This window comes from Sinocyclocheilus rhinocerous, unplaced genomic scaffold (genome assembly GCF_001515625.1).
Source record: "Sinocyclocheilus rhinocerous isolate Xijiao unplaced genomic scaffold, SAMN03320098_v1.1 scaffold623, whole genome shotgun sequence".
Lineage (NCBI taxonomy): Eukaryota > Metazoa > Chordata > Actinopteri > Cypriniformes > Cyprinidae > Sinocyclocheilus > Sinocyclocheilus rhinocerous.
The window spans coordinates 1372988-1383048 of record NW_015644631.1 but is presented as its reverse complement, the minus strand read 5'-3'; the positions used below and the strand labels follow the sequence as shown (position 1 = coordinate 1383048).

General features: G+C 35.2%; 1 protein-coding gene across 3 annotated transcripts in view; it reads right to left on the bottom strand.

Moving 5' to 3' along the window:
* Positions 1-1129: 1129 nt before the first annotated feature.
* LOC107758669 (calcium-binding protein 1-like) overlaps positions 1130-10061 on the bottom strand; it is a 34048-nt gene continuing 25116 nt past the window's right edge. For 2 of the 3 annotated variants that reach the window (XM_016576470.1, XM_016576471.1), the window contains exons 4-8: positions 6042-6185; positions 5666-5775; positions 4435-4509; positions 4279-4351; positions 2246-2271 (exon numbers count right to left, since the gene is read on the bottom strand). In XM_016576470.1, coding sequence (XP_016431956.1) covers positions 2246-2271; positions 4279-4351; positions 4435-4509; positions 5666-5775; positions 6042-6185 — 428 coding nt within the window. Of the gene's footprint in view, positions 2272-4278; positions 4352-4434; positions 4510-5665; positions 5776-6041; positions 6186-10061 lie in introns of all 3 variants that reach the window. The other variant, XM_016576469.1, reaches the window with a different exon arrangement.

Sequence of the window (10061 nt, the reverse complement as noted above, 5' to 3'; positions counted from 1 at the left end):
TTTTTTTTATTTTATTTTTTTTATTAATGCTCAAAAATCAAGAATAGTACACATAGAATAATACAACCATTAACATAAAAATGACAAAAAATAATAACAAAAAATAAAGTAGAAACAAACAAACAAAAAAGAACAGGAAAAAAACAAGGAAAAGGGGGTTGTTAATACATTACAAACTGAAAGAATAAAATTGAGATTTACATGTCATTAAAGATAGGAAAAGAGTTACAGATAGATAAAGTTTTTAAGGCAGTTGCTAAATGACATGATGTCATTGCACGATGATATTATTACGTAATTATGACGCAAAATTACACCAAATCTCAGGTAACAAATATTTTTTTGTTAATTTAGATTTGTTCATAAAATAATATAACGTAATATAATATTAAAATATAAATAACTGTATTTTTAAATACAACACTGAATTATTGAACACTTACATTTTTGAACAATTACAATTTAAAAAAAAATTATTAGCTAGTAAACTAGTAAAACTACACATTCTGAACAATTATAGTTTTAAGCAGTGTATTAGCAGTTAGTCAGTATAAAAATAGGGCACAATCTACTATGTTAATATGAAGGAATTTTCCGTATTGATTTTTCACAGTTTTTTTTTTTTCCTGCATTTTAAATTACGCATAGCATTTTGTGTTTTCGGGTTACAGGGTTACAATGGATAATGAATAATGGATTACGGATAATGTCCTGGAAAATAACTAGTACCTTTTCCATTTTTCTAGATATTTTTCTTACAGTGTATACTAACTGATCAACAATCGCAGGTACAAGCTACTAACAAGGTGTATCATAAATGAACAATTAGACAAATATTCAATTATTATTATTAAATTAAACAATTGCAAATAGCAACTATGTGTGTACTGCTAGGCATCTTTGGTTTCCTCATTTTGTTTGATTTAGATGGAAAATATGTGCCTTTTTATTGTTTTAGTCACTTATCAAAAGTTGTTAAAGTTGCCAAATACATTTTAAAAATAGCTACATTTGTTGCTAGGTGCTTTTGGAAGAACAAGTTGCTAGGGTAGTGTGAAAAGTTGCTAAATTTAGTAACAAAATTGCTAAATTGGCAACACTGGTAGTTCTTATCTTAAATAAGGTAGATATGTGGCTCAATAATACAATTGCTTTATTATCGACAGATTAGTCTTGGTGTTTTAAGAATACAAGATCAAATCAGAAACTGTTTGATTGCACAACTCTTTAATGAAATCTACACTCTACAAAAAGTTGGTTTGGCATGCATAGAATAACTCAGGTAAGACAAACTTGAAATCACACAAATAAGATACAAGAAAATCAATCCAACCTCTCTCTCTCACTCACAGACATTCACTCACACAAAGTACGTCTCAAATAGTGTATTAAGATCAATGATGCTTGTTGGACTGTTAACTAAACTACCAACATTTAAATACATGACAGAACCACACAAGTGTAGGCTACTCGGCTGTGTTGACTCAATAGTATCAGCACTAGCATTCATGCAAGACAGTGTGCAAACCAGGGCAATGTAATGTTTTCTTTATGGCAAATCTTTCTCTTCATTTCAAAAATATGTCCACGCATACAGTAGTGCATATGTATTGTACAATAATAGCAAATGATTGATAGCAAAGTTTCCAGCATTTCCCAGTACATTGATATATAAAATAAAATCTTTATGAGTAATAAGCTATCATAGAGTCTTTTAAAGGGAAAGTATACACACTCATCTTTCTATATTTTACAAATATTAATAAATAGCTTAAATATGAAACTGGCAATGTTATTGCAGTTCATCTGATGCTCCCTACTGTAACAAAGTAGGTGTGAGATGCCAGTAAATGAAAGTAGTGAATTTTTTAATACTTGAGTAGTTTGATCAGTTGCTGTTTTGATTGGTTGCTCTCGGGGCATTTTTTATTATTTTTTTGCATCAGCCCCTTCGCAGGCTTTATATTGGGTAAAAAAAAAAAACATTACACAAATATATTTCAGAGATCACAGTATTAGAGTCATCCTCTGGTTCCCACTGTTGGCTTCTGGGCTTCATGAAAGCTGTTATGGAGGGTAATAGTGCAGTTCTTTCTTGTGTGCTTTAAGGTCAGAGGTCATGTTCCAGAAGTTCCTCTTGTGAGGCTGCTCCCGCTTCCTCCTGATCTTTCCTCACCTCCATCCTCCTCTATCTATGCCGGAGCACAGGAGATCCAGTTTACGACATGGTTTGTCCACCTTTCCTCTAGCGAGACATCATTCGCACAAATTCTGATAGAAGAAAGACCAGAAATGGTTTTATTTAAACAGTCAGTTATTTAAATTAGCCTGTAGGCGCCAGAGCTCTCATGGGCCATTATTAGTGGCGACTGTCTGTCTGTCCCAAAGTATAAGACCTCTTTTGGTCAGTCTGCTTTCGCTGCAAAGGGGCCAAAACTCTGGAATGCTTTACATACTTAATTTAAAATTAGAGACTGATGGCAATGTTTTTAACAGAGGACTTAAACAATGGCTAAAAACAAAACAGCGGTGGCCACTGGGTTATTGTCTGATGATGTCGCCTTTGCTCTATTGCTTATGCATATAAATCATTTTGAATATGTTTTTTTTTTCTTTTGTAATTTCATGGTATATTAAATTTTTCCCCCTTTATTACTTCTATTGTTAGAATTGTTATTATAATTTTTTTGTGCAATGTTATTATTACTGTTTTTTTCTAAAGCCTCCCATGGAAGGGTGTTGAAAAATAGCATGTATGCTAAAAAACTTAAGCAAATGCATTTGATTTGTCCAATGTATTTGTGATGTCCATGTCCAAAATTTAATTACATAATAAATAAATAAATAAAACAGTGGGTCCCTACTGGTTTTGCTTAAGGATCCAGATTTTACATCAAGTGGTGACCCTACACGTTATCACAATGTATGCACTTATGTCAGTATATTTATTGCACCCAATTATAGAAAATTTCTTAAAAAATAGGATACAATTTTTTAAGTACTGTATCCTATTTGTGTGTGTGTGTGTGTGTGTGTGTGTGGTTTTGCCATGAACAACAACACATTTTTCTCCCTTTTAGAGCATATAATTTGCTGCACCCAATTATAGAAAATTTCTTAAAAAATAGGATACAATTTTTTAAGTACTGTATCCTATTTGTGTGTGTGTGTGTGTGTGTGTGTGTGTGTGGTTTTGCCATGAACAACAACACATTTTTCTCCCTTTTAGAGCATATAATTTGCTATCCAAACTCTGCATAATTATATTATTAGTGTGGTATTATTTTTGCATTTGCCATTGTTTTTCTCTGCTGTCTGTGTCCCAGTTTTGGGTTGCAGCCCATCATTTAGGAACCGCTGCTCTATAAATTCTTGCTTTATAAATAACGAAATAAAAAAACAAAACAAATGTACTGTTGACCTCGGATGAGTCAAAGTTAGCCTGAGCTCCAAATACAACAAGAGGACATACAACTGTCACACCTCCGGTCATCAGCACGAATAACAGTGCTAGCTATTTCTGTCCTTGCCGTTTTCATGCTCTTTTTGAGCGTGGTTAATCTGAGAGGTGAAATAATCCCGTGGTTAAGAGATAATCTGGTTGACAGCTCTACTACTGTCACTTTACCGCCTTCACGAGGATGAGATTCAATAGCAGCGAAACTGTGTGACACAGCGGCTCACAGCATGAGGGAGCAAAATAAATAATAATGGATCCAGAAATAGGGATCATTTGTCTCAGTCCTTTTTTTCATATTCTGTATTTTGCATTGCATTTTTTCTGAAGTCCACTTAAGTTAGTCAAGGTTTCTTCCATAAAAAGTAATTTTCCACTTTTTCTGACAGAACTATTTTTTGCAATTAGTTTCAATAAATGTTCTGGTTAGACTGAAGAGCTTGTGCTGTGAACACTAGAGTACGTCTACGTATTTGTCCCTCCAAAATCCGTTTTCCCTCAAGAAATGTACTTTTCAAAAGGTTGATTGCTACTTTAATAACTTTGAGATCAAAATGAGATGAAAAAACTCATTACATTTGGGATTAAACCTTGGAATTATTGCTTTCCATAATTAAATCTTACTGCGGATTCCAAAATATGGACAAGAGACATGGAAGGGAACGTGAATGTAATATTGTTTAGATTATTGTGGACAGATCATAGCGAACATTTTCTCCTATGCTGCATAAACCAATTCTCTACACCTAGCACAGCAATAAAGACACTGCGGCAGTGAAATTAGCATTACTAATTAGCATAGCAAACACAAGGTGGCTCACCTTCAAAGTCCACGTGCCCGTCTCCGTTTAAATCGATGTCCCGCAGAATGTCCTCCAGATCTCTGTGACCCACCTGATGGAATAAGAATCAATAAAAGAATGAAAGGAGAATTGGATGAGAGCTATAAAAGCTTTTCAGCAAAGTATATAACGCACCTGCTGGCCCAGCAGTTTCTTCATGGCCTCTCTTAGTTCTGCTGTACTGATCTGACCGTCTCCGTTGGTGTCGAACTGAGAGAAAGGAAACAAAAGAAGAGTGGTAAGAGGTTTAAATGTATTCAAGCGTTCCTGCTCTCCATGACAATTTTGGGCAATTTTACTGTTTTAAAGGAACGCGTGAAGTGAAATGTGCATTCAAGCTGAGAGCAACTGTTCTGTGTCAAATGTTACTTCTATATCTACCATATTTACAGCTTATTTTTTTTGCCATTTTATTGGTGTGCTGTTGTTGTTCTGTGTGACGTCACCTGGCACCACTCACTTTAGCGCTGCATTGTTAATTGAAATAAAATCAAAATTGTGATATGGCTTAGATTTCGTACTACAATTATCAAATCCCAAAGGTTGTGTGTTAAATAAATAAATATATACATAAATATATGCACTGCATGTTTTATCAGTATTGTAATTTTACAATAATTATTATTGCTATTATAATTATTATTATTATTAATTTTGTGAAATATTTCAGTAGTAATATTTCTTGTTTTTTTTTTATTATTATTTTTATATTTTATTTAGTAATAATAATAAAATAATAACATTATTATTACTATTATTTTACTTTGGCCAAATTGTGCAGGCCTACCAACAAGCACACCAAACCTAGATTTTTTTTTTTAATCAAAACATTTTTTTTTTAAAAATCACATTTTAAAGTACATTTTAATCAGAAAAATTGCACCTCACCTTTTTAAAAGCACCGCTATTAATTGAAATAAAATCAAAATGGCAATATGGCTTAGTGCAATTACCTAATCGTAAAGGCTGTGATTATATTATATTAAATAAATGTATGTGCTGTGTGTTTCATTTTACCGTTGTGATGTAAAATAAAATTATGGCGATATTATTTTTCTTAAATTCTCAATATTTTCAAAATAGTACAATTGTAATATTTTTCTTTTGTTTTTTAGTCATTTTTATAATAATAATAATAATTTTTAGATAATTTCATATAATTTTTAGATAATTGATATAATTCATAATTCTATATATAATTTTTTTATAATAATAATTACTATTATTATTATTGTTATTTATTTTTTAAATTGCAATTTAAGAAAATGCTATTTAATTTTTTAAAACTGCATTTTACATTGCAGGAAAAATATATCAGAAAAAACACAATTTGCTTTTTTCCACAAATTGTGCAGGCCTACCTCACCTCTTTGAAAGCATCTCTCAATTCCTTTACTCCGATCATATCTGCCGTCTCAGCCAGAAGTTTGGGGCCCATCAGCTCCACAAAGTCCTCAAAGTCCACATGTCCTCCCACTATAAGACAGAAGACACATGCTGTTAGTGAACTTCCACAAAGATTCTTTATTGGCATCTTTGGTTCCATGATGAACCTTCAACATCCATGGAACCATTCCATTGCACAAAAGGTTATTTAGATTAGTAACGTTTTCTTCTATGGCATTACTGTGAAAACCTCCTTATTTTTAAGAGTGTATGTAGGCAGCACCACACAGAGCACATATATAACCTACATTTCTAAATAAATGTTGAACAAAACATGTTGATGTGTTGTTGCGTACAGTTCATGTTGATCTGCTGACTCAGTTCGATGAGCTCCATCTCAGTGGGCATGTATCCCATGGTTCTCATGCAGTTCCCCAGGTCTTTGCAGCCAATGAAGCCGTCTTTGTCTTTATCAAACTCTTTGAAGGCTTCTCGTAGCTCTGTGAAGATAGAAAGCAGGTCAGGAAAAAAGAGGACAGAGCGAGTTAGAGATAATGAAAAGAGAATATTTTAAAGTACAATTATGTTTCCCTCATGTGCTCTGCTTTCAAAACAAGTTTGAAGACAATTACATAGCACTTACAAAGCACAACAATGAATCTCTGAATGACCAAAACACTTGTAACTGAATACTTCATTGCAAACCTTTTCTATTCACAATGAAATAAAAGCTCTTCAAAATAAATTGGAACAATTGACACATTATATTGGAGTGTGCTGGGAAATTTCAGAGTGAGAATTTGCACACATCGAAATGTCAGAAATTATATGTGATTAAGGGTGTATTCACACCTGTCTTGTTTGGTTTGATTGAATCGAACTCAAGTTCGTTTCCCCCTTTGGTGCGGATCTTTTGGGCAGGTGTGAATACAGTAATGGCACTCGGGTGCGGACCAAACAACCGTACCGAGACCCAGCTGAAGAGGTGGTCTCGGTCCGCTTCCAAATGAACTCTGGTACGGTTGAATGGATGAACCAATGAATGAATGACCTCAAGCACACGTGTGGTTTTGTTTAGTTTCTGGTTCACTTGCAAAAAGGGCAGTGTGAAAGCAAAACGCACCAAAGAAAAAAAATCAACATTGTATTTGGTCCGGACCAAAGCAAGTGAACTAGCGGACTTTCCTGGTGTGAATACACCCTAAAACACTTGAGCATTCTGCAGACTCTATTTCAGTTTAGTTTAATATCAGAAACACTGTTTACCATGAATGGCTTCTGTTTATAAGACATTGGAATTTTCAGCATCATTACTCCAGTCCCCTGCTGAAAAATCCAGTATAAACCAGCATGGATTTCAAGCTGATCCATGCTGGTTTATGCTGGTTAGTTCTGGTATAGTGCTGGTTAGTGCTGGTATAGTGCTGATCCAGGCTGGTTTATGCTGGTATAGTGCTGGTTTAGACTGGTTAGTTCTGGTATAGTGCTAGTTTAGGCTGGTTTATGCTGGTTAGTGCTGTTATAGTGCTGGTCCAGGCTGACTGATGCTGGTATAGTGCTGGTTTAGCTGGTGGACAAGCATATCCAAGCATGCTGTTCTCAAGCAAAATGGAGCTGGTGATGCTGGATCACCAGCATGGGCTTTGTAGGGTTGAGTGTCAGTAGGCCAGCTGTCAGTTAAAATCAGTTAAAAAGAGCTTGTGTACATTGGATAACAGGGGTTATGAGAAGAGCTCTTTCAATGGGACAGTTAATAACAACTTCATAATGAAAGTTCAAAACTGAAAGTTGTTGTTTTTAAAGACTTTCATACTTATCTGGGAAGTCACATATGTCCAAATCCAGCTGTCAGTCACTGATTTCAAAAAGTGCACATAGTAAAAGGTATGTCAGTGCAGTTAGGACCATGAAATATTGAAAATAATGATAGCGTGCACTTTTAACAATTGCTGAAACAGAGTTCATTTAACCAAAGTCAATGGCCAAGTGCTCAACTAAAGGGAACACTAATTACCATAATGGTAACAGACTTTAGCAATCTTTATAAACCATATGAAAGAAATAAAGCCAAACTGGTTTGCAATAAGTGATATAGACAAAATGGTTTGTAATAATTGAACATTGAGATAATGTTTTTGAAGATGTTTAAGCATGCTCTGGTGAGATATCATTAATTTAATTTGCAGTTGATTTCATATAAGGCTGTGTGACTGTAAGTCAGTTGTAGTTGTGCTGTCTGCACATCTCTTCTCTTTTCTTTTTCTTTTTTTTAACACTGCAACACTAATTCAGTGTTACTTTGACTCTATGAATTAGGACCATATGAAAACTGAGCAGTGTTTGTTTAACACTGGGGATTTTACTGTGTAAACATGTAACCAGCAACTTGTGTTTTTCTTTATTAAATAATTTATTAAAATTTATTTGGAAAATTGTCTTGGTCTTTAACTACAAACACTAACCAATTTCAAAAGAAATGCGATATCTAACACATACACAAGTTTTGTTGCGGTCTTGCTGGGATAATATCAGCACCCAAAAAACAACAAATGCTGGTCCACCAGCACACCAGCATCCCAAGCTGGTCCCAGCATGCAAAACATAGTTGCTGGTCCACCAGCACACCAGTTTACCGTGCTGGGGACAAACAAACCAGCAACCAGCGTCCCATGCTGGGATCCAGCAATCAGCAATGCTGGGTTTTTCTGCAGGGTCTTCAGAGTCACATTATCCTTCAGAAATCATTCAAATATGCTGATTTGCTGCTTAAGAAACATTTCTGATGACTGTCAATGTTGAAAACAGTTGTGCTGTTTAAAGGGGTCCTATTATGCTCTTTTACAAAGTCTTGATCTTGTTTTGGGGGTGTACTAGAACAGGCTCTCATACTAGGTTGTTCGAAAAACACATTATTTTTCACATATTTTACATTATTACAACACCTCTCTCCCCAGTCTGGCATGAATGGCTCGAATAGTTCCTGTATCAAATGAAGGCCTGCCTTCTGAAATACGAAATGTGCTGTGATTGGTTAGCTGGGCCAGTGTGTGAAAAGGTATGTCAGTGCAGTTAGGACCATGAAATATTGAAAATAATGATAGCGTGCACTTTTAACAATTGCTGAAACAGAGTTCATTTAACCAAAGTCAATGGCCAAGTGCTCAACTAAAGGGAACACTAATTACCATAATGGTAACAGACTTTAGCAATCTTTATAAACCATATGAAAGAAATAAAGCCAAACTGGTTTGCAATAAGTGAATATGGTAATTCTGTTTTTGCAGTTGTCTAATCATCCTCTGGTGCGATATTGATTTCATCTAAGGCTTTGTGGCTATAGTTGTTGTGTTTCTGCTTTTGCCTCTAAATTGCTGTTGCCTCTAGTAATTCTGTTTTTTTTTTTCATTTCCAGTCCATTTTAAGCCAGCAATATAATAATTTTTAAACAATAGATGACTTAAATAAAACAACCCAGCATGGTGGGTAAAAACATTTAACCCAACCAGCTGGGTCAAAATAACCCAGCATGTGTTCTTTCTGTCCAATATTTACCCAGCGCTGGGTTGCCAAATAACCCAAGTTGGGTTGTTTTTAAGCCAGCATTTTTTAGAGTGCAGAAACATGTGCTTTTCTTTATTAAATAATTTATTAAAATTTATTTGGAAAATTGTCTTGGTCTTTAACTACAAACACTAACCAATTTCAAAAGAAATGCGATATCTAACACATACACAAGTTTTGTTGCGGTCTTGCTGGGATAATATCAGCACCCAAAAAACAACAAATGCTGGTCCACCAGCACACCAGCATCCCAAGCTGGTCCCAGCATGCAAAACATAGTTGCTGGTCCACCAGCACACCAGTTTACCGTGCTGGGGACAAACAAACCAGCAACCAGCGTCCCATGCTGGGATCCAGCAATCAGCAATGCTGGGTTTTTCTGCAGGGTCTTCAGAGTCACATTATCCTTCAGAAATCATTCAAATATGCTGATTTGCTGCTTAAGAAACATTTCTGATGACTGTCAATGTTGAAAACAGTTGTGCTGTTTAAAGGGGTCCTATTATGCTCTTTTACAAAGTCTTGATCTTGTTTTGGGGGTGTACTAGAACAGGCTCTCATACTAGGTTGTTCGAAAAACACATTATTTTTCACATATTTTACATTATTACAACACCTCTCTCCCCAGTCTGGCATGAATGGCTCGAATAGTTCCTGTATCAAATGAAAGCCCGCCTTCTGAAATACGAAATGTGCTGTGATTGGTTAGCAAGGCCAGTGTGTGTTGTGATTGGCACCACTCGGCGCCTGGTCGGGAAATGTCACGCCCCTTACCATAGCCGCCTGCGAGCTTCAGTGTAAATATTGCATCAATA